The 23,635-nt window shown below is 36.8% G+C and overlaps 1 protein-coding gene across 1 annotated transcript; it reads left to right on the top strand.

The window, feature by feature from the left end:
- The first annotated feature begins 2,460 nt into the window (after positions 1–2,460).
- On the top strand, positions 2,461–23,547 carry LOC123515481. Its single transcript, XM_045274083.1, is given in 16 exon segments — positions 2,461–2,625; positions 6,009–6,233; positions 8,305–8,441; positions 8,756–8,793; positions 8,796–8,996; positions 10,293–10,496; positions 10,802–10,917; positions 11,438–11,566; positions 12,590–12,696; positions 13,057–13,174; positions 15,669–15,752; positions 15,996–16,168; positions 16,755–16,948; positions 19,275–19,316; positions 20,405–20,490; positions 21,154–23,547. Coding segments are annotated over 16 exon segments (2,064 nt in total). The 5' UTR covers positions 2,461–2,484; the 3' UTR covers positions 21,223–23,547.
- Positions 23,548–23,635: the final 88 nt, after the last annotated feature.

Here is a 23,635-nt window from a genome sequence, read left to right as displayed (position 1 = left end):
GTGTGTGCATACAGTATTTTCTTGTTTATTTATTTATTTATCTATTTAATCCTCCATTCATTCATACACTCTGGATATTAGCAAACGACGATAACAGCAAAATTCAGAAATAAATTTAATAAATAAAGATATAAATACATGATTTTAATATGAAATATAAAAATTGATAATAGGAGGTATAGATTTCAATACCTAATATTTTTTTCTTTTACATTCCTTTGAGAGACGAAAGGTAACTGGAGTGGCATAAAGGATGTAGAAATGATGGGTAAAGATATCCTTATCTTTATCCTTATCTTTATATAAAAATACATAAAAAAATAAATCTCTGAATAAATACATGCAGGATATTTGAAAAGACTCGATCAGCAATCAGTTTGTTAGTGCAGAGTCAGATAGAGAACTTAGAGAGATTAGACATCCTGACGTAGAAATGTGATATAGGTGGACATGTGCTTGCAGCCTTGCATGTTGTGTTTTTATTTGTTTATCTATTTTTTATTTTAGTTTCTTTTTTCTTATTTTATTTCATTTCTTATTTCATTTGATTGATTGATTTATTTACTCGCGACACGGTATAGCTCGTAGGTGTCCCAGCATAAGAATCATAATACAAGCTTTCATATCCTTTCAAGTATCGCTCTCCATAAACAAAGACCTCCCTACTCTCCTTATTCTCTGTGTGTCCCTATATAAGAAGGATTAAGCTACACCCGCGGTTTGAGGATAAATTTCTTCTTTATTCCCCAAACTGCAGCTCAAAAAGAAAAGAAAAAGTAAGGTAATTGTTAACACGTACAGTGACAAGGAGAAAACCCTACTATCACCCGTGGAAGTCCCTAGGGGTACTACTGCATAGCCAGCCTGCGTACCTTAGGCTACCACCCCCTCCCATCTAACCAATACTGCAGCTATACCTCCACATTTGTTGTAGGAGTTTTCTGTCTCTCTCAAATCTACCGTGTGCCAGGGAACTATTAGCCACATGAACAATGTAAACACACATCCTTTCATAGCCATTGCACGTGGCCCGCGTCCATTTATCAGCTGTCAACCATTCAGCTTCTTGAAGGCCTGCCAACCACGAGCTCCCGCTGGCACGTACCCTTATCCAAGCAGCGGTGATCTGCCTCGATCCAACACCGTGACACGCTAAACCATTAGCCCTTCACTCGGGTCTCAGCGCCGTCCCACCTATCACCACCCATATTGTGCACAATTCAGCAAGTGTTCATGAGTACACAAGCGCAAATATGCTCGGGGCGATACGGTACTGTATGTAGTAGGTACCATATAGGCCTATTGGCTTCCTGTATTTCCTGTTAGAAATACCAACCATACCGTTTTTAAAGCAATTTACGTGTGAATTTTACCGGATCAGTTAAACTACCCATGAATGAGATGAGTAGGAAAAAAAAAATGTGATAGGAAGCAGTGACGGTAGGCGGCTGAGCGAGGATAATGGCGCACCCAAACTTCCCTGCGGTTGACCACACCTGACCTTCACCTCACAGACCCACGCAGGGTCATATGACCTGACGATGACCTGACCAGTGACCACCACCTGGCAACCAGTGATCCGTTATCCGTACGTGGCATTCCTTACTTCCACACATTTCACTGTATAGTGCATATATATATATATATATATATATATATATATATATATATATATATATATATATATATATATATATATATATATATATTCTTAGCAACATATCTATATAGAAATTATGGTGTTTCCATAGATATTTCCACAATTCTACCAAGAAAGGTATTAACAGATGTGTTGCCTTAGCAGTGGGCAGACTGCAATGACCAATAATGATCTCGGTCAGTGGAAAAAAAAAAAAAACTATAGAACAGATCAAGTTTCAAAGTTGCGAGATCATTTGTTAATCAATAATTTCATTTGCCAACATACAAATCTATTACTAATCGAGCAAGGAAATATTTGAAAAATCTGTTACTCGTTTGGTCGACCACAGTAGATAGAAGAGGAAATTTGTTCAGTGTTAACTCATTCGGCACTACCTAAACTTCTACCCACATGTATAAATATATCCACGTATGTTTTAGAGAGGAATATATCTGTGAAAGATACAAGATCGCAGGACGAAATTAGGGAACAAAAATGTGGCGAGAGAGAGAGAGAGAGAGAGAGAGAGAGAGAGAGAGAGATCCTGTTATCGGAATAAATCGCACAAACAAATTGTTTATTTCTAACTTGTCAACCTAAGAAATGAGTTGCACACGCACAATGAGAGAGAGAGAGAGAGAGAGAGTCATGTTATTTTATGTTCCCTGAAGCAATGTAAAGAAACACATCTGACTATTCATAGTGCACAATGTCATTCAGCACTACAAAAGACTTATGCCAATTAGGGTAAAATGAAACCAGAGATAATGGATAATAGAACTGTAAAATAAATAAAATCCACTAGTAGTAAACTCGAGAGAGAGAGAGAGAGAGGCAGCTCAATGCTCACATCACAACATTCATTCCCTCTCTCTCGGTCGAGTAGCACTGCAGCTGAAAGACGCTCGTTGTCTGTGTCTTTCACCTTCCGCATAGATCCCACGGTGTCCCGAGATCCTGCCTGGACCTCAACGTATCCAAGTGTGAGTATAAATAAAATAAGGAAAGTAGAAAACAGTATGCAGGGGAAGGAAAAAAAAGAGGTTTCGTTTCTTTATTTCCCTTACTGTTTCCTGTTTCCCTGTTTTGCAGCGTTTTGTTCCTGTAGCCACGTGTGTTTTAAAGGGAGAATTGCCTCTTTATTCATGTATTTCTTATATCACGGTCTTTTATTGCATGTCAGTTTTAGGTTATTATTTTTTTTTTCTTCGATTCACATTCGGGCCTCCTAGGTGGTGGAAACATAGAGGCCTCCCGGCATCGAAGTGTGTGGATGGAATTCTTGTGATGGAATTATTACTACAGCAATGCAGATCAATAAGTTTAAGTTTTATTATTCCCATTTCAGAATTGGCGTGAAAGATTTATTGGATATTTAAATATGGATGGTTTTATAAGAGGGTTATAAATTGTTGGGATAGGTTGGTTTTAAATCTCTCAGTCCATTACATTCATCGTCTGAGTTGTGATTTGAAAAAAAAAGTCACATTGCTGATAAATGAGCAGTCAGTATCTGTAAATTGGTATGTCACCGTTATTTACTTATTGTCCAAGATTTCAATTGTGATGGTAGGTAGATATAAGTAGAACGAGGCAGATGTTAGTGCAAAATGAAGGTAAATTTTGGTTATGCCAACATGTTACTTCTGGATAAAATTGATTTTTTTCTGGTGTATTTCGACCTGTTTTGAATGAATATTCACTTCGTTTCTGCCTCAAATCCGTAGACCCCGCCCATGATTTTGCGGTGAAACGAAGTATTTTTTTCTGGTATATTTTGACCTGTTTTGAATGAATCTGCATAAACCTAACTTAACCTAACCTAAACTAACTCAGTCAGTGTCCTTCAGGCTATCACACTTGCAGGTGTCGTTCGCCCTCCTAAAAAGTGGTAAATTTAAAGAATTTTTTTTTATCAATGTTATAAATAACTTCCAATGGGTATGTATGGGTTCAAATTATTCAGAATGAAAAGCTCTATAAGATGAGAAGGGTAACAAAAGCCATGTTGCTGTTGGTGTAAGAGTAAAATATTACCAAAATGAATGGGGGAAGCAATGGCAGAAGACAACTTAAGGGCAGGGGTCATGAGTGTACTTTGGATTTATGTTACTGATGTGGTCAGGTCTGTTGGCTCCTTACAGCTTGTCTTTGTGTTATTTGTCCATGTTGTACCTTCTTTGTGGCTAATATATGATATGCTTGTCTTTATTTGTTTTAATGTCTTGGATTGTCTTTTACTGTAACATGTGTATACTAATGAGTTATACACATGCCTGTTTTCTTGGTCTAAATTAGACTACTGACTTTTATTAATTTTGGACAAAATAAGTCAAGGTAATGAAGATAATTTGCATAAAGGAATGAAATGGTTGAAAATTACAACTGGTCTGAATTGGTGGTCACAAAGTTAGGTTACATTTAATGACTGCCAACGTAAGGCACTCATGATGGACAGGTGTGCCAGTGGCTATGGGCTATCCAATTAGTTACTGTAGCTATGTACTGTTTCTGAGATTGGGCCTGACTTGTGTAACGATAGGTAGCCAACTATTAAGTCAACTAGATAAGCCCATCAGATTAAAGGCGTGTGATTTTTCCCTTGTTGATGTTAGCAATCATGGTAATGGCCCAGTATAGTTACGGCTCCTTATTTTTCAAATATTTCCTTCCACATTTTCACAAAACCCTCGTGATGCTACAGGTGACTGGGGATTCCTCCTAAGCCAGGTTCTTATATCTACCCCCAAGTGGGACCTGTTGAAAATTGAATATTTCACGCCATGTAGGAGGAAATAAATCGCTACCATGCTTTACATATTCCAACCTAACCTAAGCCTTACTGCCATGCTTTACATTATCTAACCCAACCTCAGACAATAAATGTAATCTAACAAATGTAATCTGCAAAATAATTTTACCTTATGATCTTGATGTTGCACGTGACTCAGGACTGTCCCTGAGTCAGTCCTTTGTAGTGGCAACTCCTGTAGGGAAAAAAAAATGCCAAACAGAAAGCAATCACCATAATTCACCTTACTGATTCACATATCTAACATGCCACATTCTCTCCAGGAATTCCTTCACAGCTTCAGTTATCCTATGTTATTCGTGTCTCCACACAGTCCCAGCAGCAACACCATCTATTCTCTTTCTGACATTCCTTAATTCCCTCAGCAACACTTGCATAATTTAATTCCTGCCTCTGGCATACTTTGCACTTTCCAGCAGCACATGTTCCACTGTCTTGTCTTCTCCCATGTCACACATCTGGCACACCTTGCTGCGGGACTCAGACCATCTGTAACTCCTTGCATTCACATTCATACACTGTGCCCTCTCTCGAAAGAGAAGGTCACCATCCAGGCTTTCCTCCTAGCACTTTTCATACATCTGGACCTCTTTCTCTCCGTACCACTCCAAAGTACTCTTTTTTTTCCATATTATTCTTCCATTCACTCAATCCCACATGTTTTACAACTCTCTATCTCACTCTTCCACTTTCTTACATCCCACTCTCGTTCCTCCCCATTTCTAATAACCACGTTCCAGTCACTCTCAACATGCCTCCCCTTAATCTGCTTTAAAGCCCAACTAGTTTTTTTTTTCTAATGCTTGTGCTTAGTGGTAGTGCTTAGTATCATGAAGCTTAGGTTAGGTTAGGGTTAAGTTAGGTTAGAATATGAAAAGCACAGTAATGATTTATTTTTGACAGTAGCTAGTGATTTATTTTTCAACATTGTAAGAACTGTTTTATTTTTGCAATAGGTCCTGCTTAGTGGTAGATACAAAAACCTGGCTTAAGAGAAATCCCGAGTCATCTGTAGCATAAAGAGTGTTAGTGACATTTTCTGCCCCTTTATACTATCATATGATATGTATACTATGGGTTTTGTGAAGGTGTGGAAGGAAATGATAAAAAGATATAGTGTAGCTATACTGAACAATTACCACAATCACAATTGCTGATGAAATTAAGTGGTATTAAGTGTCAATACTACAGAGATAGGTACCTAATAAGGGAGTGACCAGGAATTGTAAAGCCACAAAATGATCTTGTGATTCTGTAATCACTATGATCCCAACATCTAAGGTGTTGTGCTGCTGTCCTTTTTCTTGTCCTTGGCTGCTCTTCTATCCCTAGCTTGGTAACAGCCTTTCTTAGTCAGACATTTCTGAATGTTTCTGAATTGCCGAAGTAGTAGATGACAATATAGCAGTGTCTAATACTTGTTCATATATCTGTGTAACAACATACCATGCATAGGTCACTTGGCCACTGGGGATGTTTGTTGATATAAGGCAACTTGCTTGCTCAATTTAAATGATGTTAAGTAACTTACAATGAATGTTTTTTTTTTTCCAGTGCAGTGTTGATTACATAAAAGGAAACATGAACGGCCACGTGTGCTTTGGGGCTTGTTACAATAATTTCAAGAGTGGAGCAAGAGGTCGGGAAAACAGTTCTCGAAACCATATGTCACGGGGCAGGGGCAGAAGCAAGACTGGTTCAGACAAGGCACCAGACAATAATATCCCAGATGACTTAGTTGATCCCTGCAAGGTCTTTGTATCAAACTTGCGGCCTCAGGTGAGATTTATTTATTTATTTATTTATTTATTTATTATTTGTTTGTTGTTTTTACTCATTTATTTTATTTGTTTTTCTGTTGTGAGGTTGCAAAACCATTTAGATAAATGTACCAGCTTGTGTAACCTGTAAACCCAAGCAATAAACACACATGTGAATAGGAGAATAAATAATGGTTAGTTTTAACATATACAGTCAACTTTCGATTAATGCGAGTTTGAATGACACAATTTTGATTTAATGCGACTTGATATTTAAGGAGATGCAATTGAATAATATGATTTATTAAATTTAACATGGGTTAACTTGACTTGACGTCATGCACACCCATGCTGCTCCTGGGGGGAACTGCTCTGAGATGGATTCTTTAATAATACCTTCCACCTTCGTCCATTGAAGGATACTGTCCGGGAGAAATTGGTATTCTTAAGAGCAAATGTTGCCTTCCCGCAGCTCAGGAAGGCAATGCTCAGGCAGGATTTACCTTCACTGTGAAGGTGAACTAGGACCCATGTCTTTTGTCATTACCTTTGTATAAAGTTTGTGTAAATACCTATTATTATTATTAGCTTTTGTGAACTAATTGATTTTAGAAACACAATAATATATAGGTTATCATTCAAATAACCTACTTTATAAGAATTGTGATTGGAACCAAATCCAGGAACAATAACAACAACATTGATGCTGCCAGCTTCCATCACCACATCTTCATTTCCCAAGTTTTTCATCAGAATTCTACTTAGCTTATGATCAGTTGTATGTCTTTATCTCTTGACAATTATCCATTTATGTAAATAGCTGGTGGACTGTCCTCCTCCCAAAGCCTGCACAGTTGATGGAGATGGCATTTCACTCCTGTGTTAAGGCCACTGTATGGCCATCTGTGCTTTTATTTAGAACCACTTCCTGGCTCACCAAGTCTATTAATAAATCATGCTCGCTGCTGTAATAGGGCTAGTTCTCTTCATAAAATTTTTCAAGTTGCCTGTGGTGGAATGGGGAGGCAGTGTGCTTTGGATTGTGTAGCTCAAGCAGCTGGTGATGGTAAACAAATACATACTGTTACCAACCACCACCAAATTATACTCATAGGGCCTGTTTCAGGGCAGGCTCATGTCCCCTTTTCACTCTCCCGTTGTCTGGGACATAGTTACCATATGCCACCAGCCAGTAGTGTGTGGCACCAGCCAAAGCGGCCACCCTGAGGAAATTATCAGATGTAGCCTGTGCATTGCAGAAGAGCTCTTTTTATGATCCTGTTATAAATACTGTAGATATTGTTCATAGAAGAAATGAAGCTTTAAGGAGGCAAGAGGAGGAGAGGATAAGAGAAGTCATAGAGTATGTACACATGAATTAATAATTTTCTCATTTTCCCGACAAGAAAGATGCATAGGTGAGAACATGTGTTTTTATTGTTTCCATGATCTAGTGATGTATTAATTTTTTTTTTTTTTTTTGTTTGAGTAACAAAATTCCCAAACTAGGCAGACTTTTCTATTGGCCAGGAATGTAACCTTCCCTATTATCATTGTTTTCTACAGGAAAATTACGCTTGAATAGTGCGATTTTGAATAATGTGACATCGCCAAGAATGTAGCCCTGTTGTTAATCGAGAGTTGACTGTATTTTATCTTGATCTTCCTGCCATCCTTGTTCCTCTTTCGAGGCGTTGGCTAATGTATCCTACCATCCTGGCATCCACTGCTTTCTTAGTGCCTGAAACCCTTGCCTTTTTCTTTCCCTTTACACATTGTTATTTTTTGTTCGTATAGCAATACTGTATCTGTGTTTTGAGGTATTCAAGAAAGTGACTCCTAAAATACTCGGAAAATCTTGTAGTGATTCTAGATATGGTGTGATGAGGTCTGCAATTATGTAATGTAGACCTGTTATTGTTATTTATTCATATTTATTTTTTTGCTTTGTTTACATTCTTTACATTCTCCATGGTTCATTGATATTCACACAACAGTGGTTTTACTATCATACTGTTTTCAGTTCATTTTCTTGATATAATGCAATGCATACATCATTGGCAACTTCTAACGTATGGGTTGTGCTTCAGGTTACAGAACAAATGTTGCGGGAGGTTCTAGCTCACTATGCTACAGTTGAGAAGGTGACCATCATTAAGGACAAGCAGACAAGGAAGAGCAAAGGTTATGGCTTTGTCAAAGTGAAGACTCAGGAGGATGTTAGAAAGTGAGTTGCTTCAAATAGTGGCTAGTACAAAGTGTTTGTTATGGATGTAGGCTATATTTGTTTTTAGGAGAGAGAGAGAGAGAGAGAGAGAGAGAGAGAGAGAGAGAGAGAGATAGAGATGTAGTAATATTAGACAGTGAAACTTAAAAGTAAATGAATGCTGTGAAAGTACTGACATTTAAATTTCAGGAGAGTAATAGTATAGTAGTAGTAGTAGTAATGGTGGTGGTAGTGATGACATTGAAGCTTAAATGAATGTTGAAAAAAAAAATAAGCAAGTTTCAAATGGAGCTAACTTTGTGTGTGTGTTGTAGGTTGCTTGAGCTGCACGATGGTGACAGTTATATCCATGGCGAAAAATGGTCATCCAGCTGGCTAAGAAGAGGATCAGCCTGCCAGGGGATGACAGCTATACACGCCACCCACTACCTGAGAGAGAGTTTGACCTGAGTGAACCAGATCCAAGCCAACCCTCTGTACACATGCTGGTGGATGATGTCATGTTCAAAATTTTCTCCTATCTCCCAATCAGGAACCTTGTCCTTTGTGAGGGAGGTGAGTAGTGCAGGGGCTGCAGTGCTGGTGTGTGATTTTGTTGATTAGACTTTTATATATCTTATATGTATGTATGTATGTGGTTTTTGTATAGACTTGAGAGTAAAGTGGAGGGATGGAATTGTGGAATAATTGAAATAGATGTGAGTCACAGAAGATATGAGGAACAGAAACATTTGGACTTGGTGTCATACATGATGCCAATCCCTGACTCAAGGATAGCAGCAAAAGGAAAAGGCCCTTGTGTATATTATTCACTTAGGAAGAGCAGAAAAAAATTTTACTTTTTTTTTTATGAAAGTTAGATTAGTATGTCAAATAAATTTGAATTTTATGATGAAAATCCTAAGAATATTCTTTGTTAGTGGAAGGTGATTTTATTGATAATGGAAGGAATTGGTTAATCCCTTTGTTACAGAATTTCCAGTAGGTTGAATAATGCAATGTATACAACGTGATCAAAGTTTAATTGAGGGACTACACATGGGACTTTTCCTCTACACACCTCAACTTTATGGCATGATGCTAAGAATCTTGAGATGCTGGTTTCTTTGTCTAAATATGAACCTGTTCCTATCTTTCTTATATTAGATTTGCTTTGTAAGGGGAGACGTAGTCTCTCTAACTTCTACATTTATGTATACGTACAATGAACACTTGGTGAACAAATTAATATACATATAAAATGGCTTCTAAAGTGATTTTATTTCAATATAATCTCACAATACAGCCAATATGCATTTAATGAATTACAAAAACTTCATATACACTGAAAAGTAACGACGAAATTGTGGGTGACAAACATCCCTATTTTCTAGTTCCACATGTAGTTCATTGTGTGGGATAAGCATGGCAGCAGGGGTGAGTTCCGTTAACAAAGGGCTTAAAGTATTATTTTATGTTGCTGCGTTTTATCTAATAGAAAATAGCAGAAAGGTCAGAAATGTTGAGTTGAATGTGAGTGTAAGGCTGGTATGATAATACAGTTTCAAGGAAATCATATATAACTTGGAATATTTTGTTTACATTTTTCATTTGCATATATATGTTATGCATTTTCTTGTCACTTTATGTTTAGGGCAGAACATATTGAATCATATTCTCAATTATTTCAATATTTTATCTTGATCTCCCTTAACTGGTAGTTTTTTAAATTATATGGATGTTTTTGAGTGTTTGCTTGGAAATATTAAGTTACATCAGTGGGAAGATACAAGAAACAAATAATTAATCTATGTTAAAGATAGTTCTTATAAGATTGTGTAGCATTGTAAGATTTATCCTTTTTCTGACCAGTTTGTCGGCGATGGCAGATGCTGGTTCACAGGCACTTCTCCAAAATGACCACCCTGGAAATCAATGAAAGCACCCTGGAAATAGCACCACCATTTACAAAGGCTGTCATTTCCAAGCTGCTCATCCTCTCAGGTCCCAACCTCAAGTCCCTCAAGGTGCAGAGAGCAGACTTTGCCACAAAACAAAACATCCTCAAGATTATCAGTAAGTCCAGTTTTAGGAGAGTGAGGCAGTGGCTTTAAAGTTTAGTGAAGGCTTGAATGTTTTATACACTATTGTTTTGCAAACAAAATAATGAACCATTTGAAAGAAGAATTTTTATAAGAACATAAAGCATGATTTTCATATATTGTAGCTTAATTAATGATATCAGAATATTTATTATTTTTTTTCATTTATTTATTTATTTATTTTTACACAAGACAAGTTTCCTTATTATAATGTTTTGTACATTCCTGACACTGAGTGAAGGTGACAATGTAACCCAGCATTTCTTTTCTCCTGTGCAGGTCAACTGTGCCCAGTGCTGGAACACCTGGACGTCACAAGGGCGCGAGGCATCAACTTTACTCACATTTCTAAGTTGGCAGCAGGTTGCAAAAATATCAAATCTTTCATTGCCAAGGTGTGTGATTTATTGTGTTGTTTATCCCCGTTTACTTGATTTATTTTGTTGCTTATGATCTTGGTCTTGGCAAGGGCTGAACTCTAATGCACTTAAAAAAATTAGTGTTACAAATTAAAATGATCTTTCTTGATCTTTTGTGAATTATATGGTACAATTGCAGTATCAAAGGAAGGAACAGTTGATCTTTTTGTGGATATTTTTTTCATGAAATTCTCTACAGTGGTGGATTGGTTCTTGAACTCTGATTAAAATCTGATTGGAAACCAAATTTGCTTTCCTCACAGGAATCCCTGTAAAAATCTGTTAATCCATTTCCATCCACCCTGTCTTTGCAGCTTATGATAGGTACCCCTATTTCTTAGATGGCCACTCTGTGTTTGCATTCAGGTAGTGATGTGCTATTTTCTAAATGTGCTTAGTGGAATGGTGATCCTTAGTATTCACAGCTGTTCAACGAGATCAGTTTCCCTTGTAACAATGACATTCACACTTATTCCTTATGTTTTTATATCTACAGAACTGCTTTGATTTTGATGAGAAGGCGATGCATCAGCTTCTGGTCAGCTATCCAGAGTTGGAGAAACTTGACGTAGCTGGCACTTCAGTGTATGGCAAGAACTTTAACTTTCTGCCCGGCACCATCAAGGTAATGTTATTAACAGAGACATGATTATTATATAGCTCACAGATGCACCTTCGTTAAAAAATGATACAGAGATTGAACTTATGGTGGCCTCTAGTGTAAGCTAATAGGGTATGTGGAAAGCTTGTGACTTGCAGAAATTAATCAGTGCAGTTAAGGGTTTGGTTGGAGATGTGCTTGCTTTTCCAGAGAGTTCCTGAAACTAGATGGAACAGTTTGGTACAGTAATGTTTGCTGCTCATTGAGAATGATGACACTTATTGTAGTAGTTGAATTGTTTGGATATTTGGAAATATCCAATAAGAATTGAGGATTTGAAATTTTCCATGTCATCTATGAAAGGATATATTGTCATTATTATTATTATTATTATTTACATTGGAATGCTGAATGCAAATCATGTACAGTAAGCCAGTAGGCGAATCTCAGCTTGGCGAAATTCACTTTTGGCTGTAGGGTGGCCATGGACTACTGAGTGTACGCTTGGCGATTTGAATTCAAACTTGGCGGTGAACCACGCGGCTCCCCGGTGATGTCAGACCTCTCTCTAAACCTATCAGAACGCAGTGTGAGACTCCTCTTCAGCCATTTTGTTTGTGCTACCCTCTGTTCTGATAGCATGGGAATGAATTCTGGCGATTTGCTGCCAACATAGCCTTTACCAGCGCAACAGGTGGTACCGGTGGGGGTAAGGACAATGATGGTGGTGGCATTGACGAAAGTGGACGGGGGAAACAGATGGAAAAACAGGAGTTACAGCCTTTATATCATGTCTTATTAGCTTTATTTATTGTTTATTGGTCTGTTTTGTACATGTGTTCTAATATGTGAAGCTCGAAAGATGGTGTTTTAAGGGTCAAAAGAGGGACTTTGGCAATGACCAAAGACTGATTTAGGCATTCTTTAGGCAATTTATATGGTATAAAGAACTCATGCTTGGTGAAATTCACATTTGGTGGTAGTTTCGCCAGACTAATTAATTTGCCATGTGTGGGGACTTACTGTATATATTCTTACATTTCACAGGAACTCTGTATTGAAAGAATTCCAGATCTGTGTCACAAGAAGAAAAGCATAACACAGATTGCTGACAGGTGCCCCAACATTGAAGTTTTGGAGATGAAGGAATGCATGTGAGTTTCTTTGTGTCTATTGTGATATAATTCAAGCCTACACACCTTCATTTTATGGTACAAGATTTCACTTTTGGATATTTGTATTGTATCTTGCATGTTTTTGGTATGTATGTGTTCATTTATCATGATGAGGTTCTTTTTTTTTAATTAAAAATAAATGATTTAAAAAAGAAATAAGTTTGAAAGTTTTTAAGCACAGAACTATTCTCTGTATTTAGATAATGGTTAGTATTATATCTTTGTTGTTTTATACTAAACATCAAGTTTCTGGAATGAATTACTTTTATGTAACAACAAAGATAATATAGTAATTGTCAAGCCCATTATTGAACTTAACTTTTTTTTCTGATCCTGTAGGATCTCCAAGACTGACTTAGAGTATTTTGGAATGAATTGCCACAGCCTTGCCAAGCTGTCAGTGTTTATGCCAGGTGTTGAAGCCATAGAATCCCTATCCTTCTTCAAGAGCCTGAAGGTAAAGTGCAACATTACAGGAGAATTTCCCTATTGTTGTTTTGAATGCTTTTTAGCCACAGAAGATATTAGTTGAGAAAGCAGTGAATCATTTTCTTGTATACAAGTTTTGAAGTTTATTTACTGTATGGTTTTGATAAGACTGTAATTGGTAATTTTGGTAATGCAGCATTATATTTTGATTAATTAGAAACAAAATGAGTACCAGCCTTGCCTGTGCGTCACTGTCTGGTGAAGTGCAGTCCCTTAATCCATACAGTGTTGTCCTTTATTCAGAAATAGGGCTCATGGTAGGTTGCATTTTTTTAGGTACTTTTATTTATCTCATATATACCCCAAAAAATACACAAATTGCTTTTTATATATATAACGAACGTGTTACGTTCATATAAAAACGTTCGTTAAGCGAACCAATTATAATAAGTTTATTGCAATTCTTGAAGTGATCATGTATGATCACTTGCCAGTCTAGGGTAAAAAAATTCTTCTATTGTGCAAAATTAAAAATGTCAATAGAAGGTTAAAAATACATCAAATGAAAGTTCAAATATTGTATTATATGGAATATTAATATTAATGCGTCGGGACAAAAAGTGCAAAGATGTTCCTATGGCTGCTGCGCTGTAAATGATATTTGAATTGCTCTCAACCAATACTGAGGCGGCTGAGGGGGTGACGTAAGTGATCATATCTGATCACTTGCCTGGTAGAAGTGTGGGCGTTGGGACAAAAAGTGCAAAGATGCTCCTGCCGTGCTGTAAGTGATATTTGGATCGCTCTCAACCAATACTGAGGTGGCTGAAGGGGTGATGTCATGGGTTAGTGTGTTGCCTGATCCTTCCTGATTGGCTGAGACGGTGACGTCATTGCAGCCACACATCGGGCTGCGTGGGGCGCCATTTTGGACGCCCGTTTAAGTGATCCTATATGATCACTTGCCCGGTAAAGGTTTAATGAATGTAAGAATTATGAAGTTAAACATTTAGGCAGTTTAATTTAAGTCATTATAATGTACACTAATGTATGTATGTATGTAACTTTATAATGTTGATGATCTTAAATTTATGAAGGGAGGGAGAGTGAAATGGGAAAGACACTAACCGGCAACCTGTGGAATGTAAACAAAGGGCGCATCATTGTATCACATACAAAACTTATGTACCACATTTCCACAAGGCTTTCCATTTTATCTATTGTAGTCACGAGTTCAGGTGGTTCTTTTAGCTTGCAAGGAAGATACAGTCTCACCAGCCTTCTTAATAAAGTCTGCTGACTTGAAAATAGTAGAGACAGTAGATGGAGTCAAGATGGTGGCGAGCAATGCTATTATATTGGTTTTCTCGCCTCTCTTGTGTCTGTGAATAATATCCAGCTTCACTTCGAGAGTAAGAGACTTCCTGGTCTTCTTAGCAACGCTAGCCGACATTACAGGGCGTTTTGGTGGTAAGTTGAGTGAGGGAAGACGAGCATCTGCTGACGCTGTTATTGTTTTGAACAGGGGGAGTGAGTGGTGCGTGTTGTCCACGAGAGGCGCTGGTGTTCGTTAAACGAGCATATGGTAGTAAAATGAAGCCTTTGTTGTAGCGAAATTTCATGTATGTATATATATATATATATATATATATATATATATATATATATATATATATATATATATATATATATATATATATATATATATATATATATATATATATATATATATATATATATATATATATATATATATATATATATATATATATATATATATATATATATATATATATATATATATATATATATATATATATATATATATATATATATATATATATATATATATATATGTATGTATATATATGTATGTATATATATATGTATGTATATATATATGTATATATATATATATATATATATATATATATATATATATATATATATATATATATATATATATATATATATATACACACACACACACACACACACACACACACACACAGTGAAACTCCACCATTAGAACAGCTTGCCAGTCATGCAATTTTTTCACAGAATTTAACTCATCATTCCTACAGCATCATTTTGACCAGACAACATGTTCCCTTCAGGTCAGACTTATGCTAGTTTCCGTATGCAAAGCATCATCCTTACATGCCTTGTGAAATGTTTTGCTATTTTATTGCAATTCATGGTTATTTGTATTAAAAATTGTAAGGAGTATATAATTTACCACAGTTGTCTGCTAATTACCCAACCAACTGTTCCCCTATGGAAAGACTTTAGAACTCATATTAACTGTGTGCATGTTTCCATGTGTGTGTGTGTGCGCGTGTGCTTGCGTGCCTGCGTGCGTGTATGTGCATTACGATGTTCGTTATTATGTACATAGAAAAAGTCATACAGTATAAAAGTTTAAGACATGAATGATGAATGATAAAAATTTGTACAACAAATTATTGTTTCTGAATACTAGAAAGTACTTTTGGTAATGCTTTCTGTTGGTCTTTTCATAGGATCTGACTCTAGTTGGTGATGTAGTGGACCTGCCAGAACTCTTCAAAAATGTCTCAAAAATAGAGGTGCTCTCATTGGATGCAGTAAGTAATCATTCTTATTGCTCATTTCTCTCTCTCTCTCTCTCTCTCTCTCTCTCTCTCTCTCTCTCTCTCTCTCTCTCTCTCTCTCTCTCTAAACTTAGATATTCATACTTTCTATGGTAGTATGGGGTGCTGTGTCTCTGATTCTCCTAATTGCATGAAGAATGAAGGCATCTTTGAATTATATTTGATATGATTGGATCTTTGTATAATAGAAGACAAAAATAATGTATTTGATTGCAGAAGGACCTTGTCAGCAATGAAGCCGACTTCTCTGTATTGGAAAACTTGAGGAGTTTGAAACTCACCCAGACATTGCTGAAAGATGCATCACTCCAAACATTGGCCAAGTGCAAACACTTGGAGGAGTTGTACCTGTTCAAGTGCTACTCTTTATCTCAGGAAACTCTTTTACGGTGAGTGCAGCCTTAACTTGATTTATGTGCCTGTGAAGGCTGAGATCTTTTCTGCTTATGAATCACTGAAAAGTAGGAAACTTCACACCATTGCCATGAAGGGGATAGGATGGCTTTCTTCCATGCATTATCTACTACTTTCACCATGCAAACAGGAAACTATAATGAGGCCATAAAGAGGTAGTATTTTTGTAAGTTTATTTATATCATGACTGAGTTTAATTTTATTTGCTTCCATCACTATTCTAATCTAAAATTAAACTCAGTCATGATATAAATAAACTTACAAAAATACACACACACACATCACACCACACCACACCACACTACACTACACTACACACACTACACCACACATGCACACGCACATACACACACACACAGACTACTTATTTATATTTGTTGTTCATATATCTTTTTTATGATATAGTGACTTACTGAACAAGAGCTTGTCACCCACTTTTGGGTCTTGAACTATACTTTGAAGTTCTATGGACTAAGGGATGTTGGTCTTGTAGTGGATATATTCGGACATTATGAGGGTGAATAGACAGATGTAATGATGATTAATGCAAGGTATTTTCAGTATCTTAAAGGGCTGCATCAAACTGAAGAGGATAGCCTGCCCTAGTGTGCAGTTGTCCTCTTCCTTCATCACCAGTGTGGATGAGATCATGAAGGTTCGATCAGGGAAGCTGGTCATTGAAGTGCGGGAGAGCGGGATGCTCCTCTCTCAAGATATCCAGTATGACAAGAACAAGATAGAGTTTGACTACTCACGTAAGTCACTATGTACTGTCAATGTCTTCAAACGTATTGGAATATCTCTTATTCTGTCTTAAAGAGCTCATTGCCTTCTTCCCCATCTTGCCTAAGTGCACTGATCAAGAACTACATATTTTCAGTCTTTCTCTTCATCTCTCAGTTAAGCATAATACATAATAGATTCTTTTTTATTTTTATCTTTATAAGTTAAACTTTAATGCAGCATCTATCTGTTTGCAGAATTGTTTTTGAAGGTTACACCCCCCTCTCAAGTTTTACACTTGCTTGGATCCTTAGGTATTGCGCTAAACTGAGGATTGTAAAACTTGTGATATAGAAAACACACACACACACACACACACACGGCCCGGTAGCTCAGTGGTTAGAGCACTGGCTTCACAAGCCAGATGACCGGGGTTCGATTCCCCGGCCGGGTGGAGATATTTGGGTGTCTCCTTTCATGTGTAGCCCCTGTTCACCTAGCAGTGAGTAGGTACGGGATGTAAATCGAGGAGTTGTGACTTTGTTGTCCCGGTGTGTGGTGTGTGCCTGGTCTCAGACCTATCCCAAGATCGGAAATAATGAGCTCTGAGCTCGTTCCGTGGGATAACGTCTGGCTGTCTCGTCAGAGACTGCAGCAGATCAAACAGTGAATTACACACACACACACACACACACACACACCTTAATAACCATTCGAAGCACAAGATCGCATAGTAAAAAACTGAGGAAGGGAAGATGTTTGAGAGATGTTAGTTTCCCACACAGATGTGTTGAGACTTGGAAGTGGTGTCAGCAAAGAGTGTGCATAGCTTTAAAGAAAAATTGGATAAGTGTAGATATGGAGACGGGGCCACATGAGCGTAAAGTCCAGGCCCTGTAAAACTACAACTAGGTAAATACACACACACACACACACACACACACACACACACACACACACACACACACACACACACACACACACACACACACACACACACACACACACACACACACACACACACACACACACACACACACACACACACACACACACACACACACACACACACACACACACCAGTTAGTGTAGTGTTTAGCATGCTCGGCTCTCAATTGAGAGAGTCCGGGTTTGAGTCCCGGGAAGCAGTGAGGCAAATGGGCAAGCCTCTTAATGTGTAGCCCCTGTTCACTTAGCAGTAAATAGGTACGGGATGTAACTCAAGGGGTTGTGGCCTCGCTTTCCCGGTGTTTATTTGTCCTGACCTGATAAGAAGCAAACTTCTGTTCCCTGGTCATTTTACTCCTTTATCTCAAAATTTATCTTTAAATTAATGGCTGTGTTGTAATTTTAATGAATAATGCTTTTGTAAAGACAAAAACTTGGGAAACTATTGAGAAGAAGAAAAAAAATAATAGAAGAATGTTAACATTTCATGTGGGACTCCAAACTCTGGTGTAATGTTCAGTGTTATTGGTAACTTAAAGTACATGACAAATAAACAATGACATGTAAATCTAACCATGAAAGGAAGCAAAATAATTGATTATACTAAAAACATCATGTAATGTGGCTTTGGAGTGTGAAGGAGAGATATTAGAGTTGCCAGATATTATCATTAGTATATATGTACTGTTTGTATGTACCATTGATAATTAGCATCTGGCAACTTTACTCATGTTCCTCACTTACCCATCAATGCCATATAACACAATGCTTTTTGTACCATCAACACTTTTTGTTGTTTTCCTTCATGGTTACATCTACCTGCCATTGTTTATATTTCTTGTATTTCACTTAGCAATGCCACTGAACACTGCAACAGAGATGGAGCTCTGCATCACTTTGAGCAGTGCATCAGACAGATAAGATAACATTCAACCAGCATTGCCGGCACAAGCCAGATCTAAGTAAATTGTGATAGCACATAATTTCTTTCATTATTTTAATATCAAGAAAGCTATAGATTCAATGTTGGTGGAATGTTGGCACTTTGTCAATATTGCTAAAGTAAAAGATGGGTTTGGTAGGGTTCTCCCATGGGTCAAGGCAGAAACAAGCTGTGGTGAGCTCAGTGCAAAGCATGAGAGACAGAGTATAGCGACAGCTATGGACTCACAGTTTCAGTTGGCTAAAAAGTTATCCATCAGTGGATATGACATTGTCATTGTTGCAGATCAGGGAGATCTCATTGGAGTCTTGCATGTGTGATGTTAACATATGTAGACATGACCAGTACTTGTCAAAGCAGTGTGAAACTCATGGTGATAATATGTGAAATTCAGGATGATAAGAATTTAGGACTAAGGACCAAACTTGAAGATTATGAAGAAGCCTAACAAGTATTTTCATTTACAGGTGATTTCTCATACCTGTATGATCCCTTCAGCTATGATAGTGGTAAGTGTGAAGACTTTATGTGTGCTATGCTGCATGAGTGATGCACTTTTAGAGGAATGAAGATGAACTTTTTCAGAACCAGTTTTTTTCCTCCCTCATTTTCCTCGACCATTGCACAATTGTGTATTCTTTTAGTTTGAAATGTGCAAAGTGACACATTAACAGCCATTTGTATACATCATTGCAGTTGTGGTATAAAAGGATTCATTGCAGCCACTTGAGCCATTACTAATGTATGTACTGTTGAACCTCAATAACTTGGACCTCGATAACTCGGATTTCACAATAAATCAGATTCTGACCACCCTAGGGACTAAAGTCTGAGTTGAACTGCCCGTAATTTTTTTTTTTTTTTACTTTTTTATTTTGTTTTCTATTGACATTATAAAAAATCTAATTCCAACTGAGAATTGGATTTCTGTTGTAGTTTGAAATGATAGCAAACAAAAGTGGATCAGAGTTTGTACTGATTTTGTGAAAATTTTTGTAAATGTAAAAAGAAACAGATATTTACTAAAGATTTTTCAAAATTTCGTCCTTGAGTCATTATTGGTGTGTTGAAGTGAAATAATGATACAGTGAAATATATATTATTTGTCTGGTCCAACTTTATATCTCTGTATCAACATTATCTTTTGTAATAGTGTTATTGTTAGAATTATGTGATGTGTAGTTGTGATGATAAAGATAGTGAAGAAAAACAGTGTTGGAAAAAATAATAGCAGTCCTATGATGTAGAGAGATGGTGGAGAAGGGTGGCAGTGAGGCATGGGTCTTGGAGGGGGAGATAACACAGGTGATGGAGAGGAGAGGGGAGGTGAGGATTCTAGGTCCAGCTGTTTCCCAGTGACACCTTTTTTTGTTAATTTCTTATTTCTTATGTTACTGTTAGTGCCAAATCTTGTATATATAAACAAAATTCAATGACGAGGACATTCAAAGGCTCTGTAAGAAAATCGTATATATATGTACTAAACACTTCTCAAGGAGGTATGTATATGTACGTACTAAACACTAAGTTAATATCCATTAGCAGGTAATAAGTCTGGTACTTGTACTTGTTTCTTTAACTCTGACATTCTTTGCAGATGATTCTGAATACTCTGATGTCAGCTTCAATACCAGCTGGTATGACAGTGATGATTTTGCTGACCACTTCCTCTTCAATGATGATGTAAGAGGGCTGTTCTAGTTTATCTGATATATCATGATTTTATATGCAATTTTTTTAGTGTGTGTGTGTGTGTATATATATATATATATATATATATATATATATATATATATATATATATATATATATATATATATATATACAGTAAGCCCCCAAATTTAGCGAAACCCTCATTTAGTGACTGCCTGGAAAAAGGCCAAGCCCTCAAGTTTAGCAATTTTCTCTCATATTTAGCGAATGTACCACGCTACACTGTCCCGCCTCCCGCTCGCTGAGCCAATCGCATGTCTTTTTGGCCGTGACGTCAGTCCCACAGTGCCTTCGGCATTCCCGCTCGACACTTTAGCTATTGTGTTTGTTAATCCAGCTATCACCATGGCCTCCACTAGTGGTTCGAGGGGGCTGATTCTCATGAAGGTGGCGATGTTGCAGCTGTAAATGGGGACTTTGGGCGGATGAAAGACTGATTGGTATTTTTCCCTATTTAAAGTAGTATTCAAATTTGGCGAAATTCCAATGTGGGGGCTTACTGTATATATATATATATATATATATATATATATATATATATATATATATATATATATATATATATATATATATATATATATATATATATATACTAGAAGTAAGTAATACTAGAATTTAAAATTGTTTTATCAGTTTCAGGATAACCTCTTTGATGCAGCTGTGATGTTGGCAGCATGGAATATGCACGGCTCAGATCATTGATGTGTATGTGTATGTTTAAGTCATGTAAGGTGAGGCAACAAATTTTTTCTTGTGGTTTCAAAGCTATTTTTATACATGTTTTCTTTCTTTCTTTCTTTTTTTTTTTTTTCCTGTATTGTTAGAAATATGTTATAAATTAAAAATTGGATTACTGACAGTGTTGACTACAAAATTTTTTTTCCATATAATATATGTATATTATAATATAATGAAGATTTGTTTGAAAATGTAAAAGTAAATTGAGGACTTCATCCTCTGAATTCATACAAAATACATCTGTAAGTAAATGTGATATGCATGATGAGTGCATTTAGATGTCTAAGTAGCTACATAATTATTAATTATGTGAATGTATTTTGTCAAATTTTTTTTAGATCAATTGTTAAAAGTGTTTTCTTTACACTTGTGTACATTAATTGAAAGGATTTTCTTTACACTTGTGCAAGTTAGTTAAAAACAAGCAAAATTTGACTGATTGAGCTGACTTGTTCTCCAGAAGTTTGTTACAGTCATGTGATCTGTAGTGCATCATTATTTGGATTCAACCACTTTCTCTGTGATAATAGGTGTAAATATGCTGTAGTTCCTCCAACACACCAGTGTTCTGCAGACATGCATGAGGCCATATTGTGTCAATATTTGGTGGTTTATTATAAAGGCCAGTATATACTGATTATCATAAACATTGTATTGAAGTGCCTTTGTGCATTCAGTGAAAAGTGGCATTCTCTTATGCACTAGAGAAAACTGATGCTGCTTGTTTGTTCTTTTTCCATTGTGGAAGTTCTTTGCTTAAACAATACCACACAGTATACAAGGTTACATTTGAGGCTCAATATATTGCATGGGTCACTTCCTCTTGAGGCTGTATCAAAGAAGTACATTTGTCTCTGTATGTTATGTCATATCAGACAATTTAGTGATGAAATTTTAGCTTGTACTGCTTTCCTTTATGATATGATTCATGTTGATAGAAAATCTCTGATGCCAAGGTCATGGGATTGTACAAGAGTTGTGTTTTATTGATCTTTGTCACAAGTGCTATATAATCAGTGTTACCAAATATTATTTACTTTAGGGTGTCAGTTTTGTTGTGAAGAATGTAATTTGATAGAAATTACAAAGGTTAAGTACAGCAAACATTATAAATACTTGTGTTCATTTCTAACAGTATATGAAATACAAAATCTATTATTCCAAATAAAATGAAATGCTTTTCTTACCAAGCAGACAAGTATACAAATAAAACATACAGGAGGAAAAAGCAATTCTTATTTAAGGGCCATTATGGTCCAGTGGGTAAGATTTTGGAGGAATGTGAGGGGAGCATAGGTTCAAACCCCTTCTCAGAACTTAAAAAACTAAAGGAGTATCCACTCCATCACCATGTGTGCCTGACACACAGGCCTTGCTGGGGAAGATGAGCCACCTGCCACACCTGTGATAGTGTCACAGGACTACTACAGGGCTCATAAGGGTGTGTCCTCACTGTTGAAGTGTCTGTCTGACAAACACTTTTACCAGTTAAGAATGGAAAGACATCAGAAGGAAGCATGAAGAGGTGTACTGGACTCTGCCCATGTTCGTAGTTTCAGAAATTGACACCATCTGGTGTCTTACATTAAATAAGTGTAATTAGTGGTGTCTTTTTATTCTTATTTTGTAAGAGGGGAAAAGCTGGCCAGGGGCAACAGGAAAAAAAGAATAAAAAAAAAAAAGTCCCCATGCAGGCCCAGGAGAGTTAGTCAACAGAAAGCAATAAATGTCTTGAAATCTTTCTTTTAAATGAGGTTATGAGGTGAAGTCTTAGGAATATGGAAATACGAAAGCGGGCAGGGAATTCCAAGGTTTACAGAGAAAGGTATGAATTATTGAAAGTACTTGTATTTGAGAGGTGGAGAAAATAGGTAGGGGGTGAGGAGGGAAGGTATGCAGTTAGTAAGATCAGAAGGGCAGTTGGGATTAAAATAGTGGTAGAAGATAGCATGAGATGCCATATTGTGGTGGTGAGAAAGAGGAGTTTGGGATCAGTCTGTACCAACAAGTTCACACTAATTGCGTGTTGCCAGCAGACATCAGCTTTGAACACTGTCTGCCAGTTTTTGCCTGGTGAACAGAGTAGAAACTATGGTATACAACTTCATCTGGTACCACCATTTGTTGCTGTATCAACTTCCCTCGTTTCAACGCTTATGACGTAATCCTGCTTTGCCTTATGATATGGTAACAGTGTTTGCTCAATGGACACTTTGACTATGTGAATGCACCCTAAGAATAACAAGATCTTTGTAGCTCCTTAAAAAAAAATAAAATGAAATAAAACTCTTGCTTACCTTCCATCCTAGTCTGTGGCCTATGTCAGCATAGGCAGAATTTTGTTCCATAAACCTCTTTACCTTCAGATTTTGTGTAT

The sequence above is a fragment of the Portunus trituberculatus genome, chromosome 39, assembly GCF_017591435.1.
Source record: "Portunus trituberculatus isolate SZX2019 chromosome 39, ASM1759143v1, whole genome shotgun sequence".
In the NCBI taxonomy this organism is placed as follows: Eukaryota; Metazoa; Arthropoda; class Malacostraca; order Decapoda; family Portunidae; genus Portunus; species Portunus trituberculatus.
Note: the sequence above shows the minus strand (reverse complement) of the source record. Positions and strands in the feature narration are given on the sequence as shown.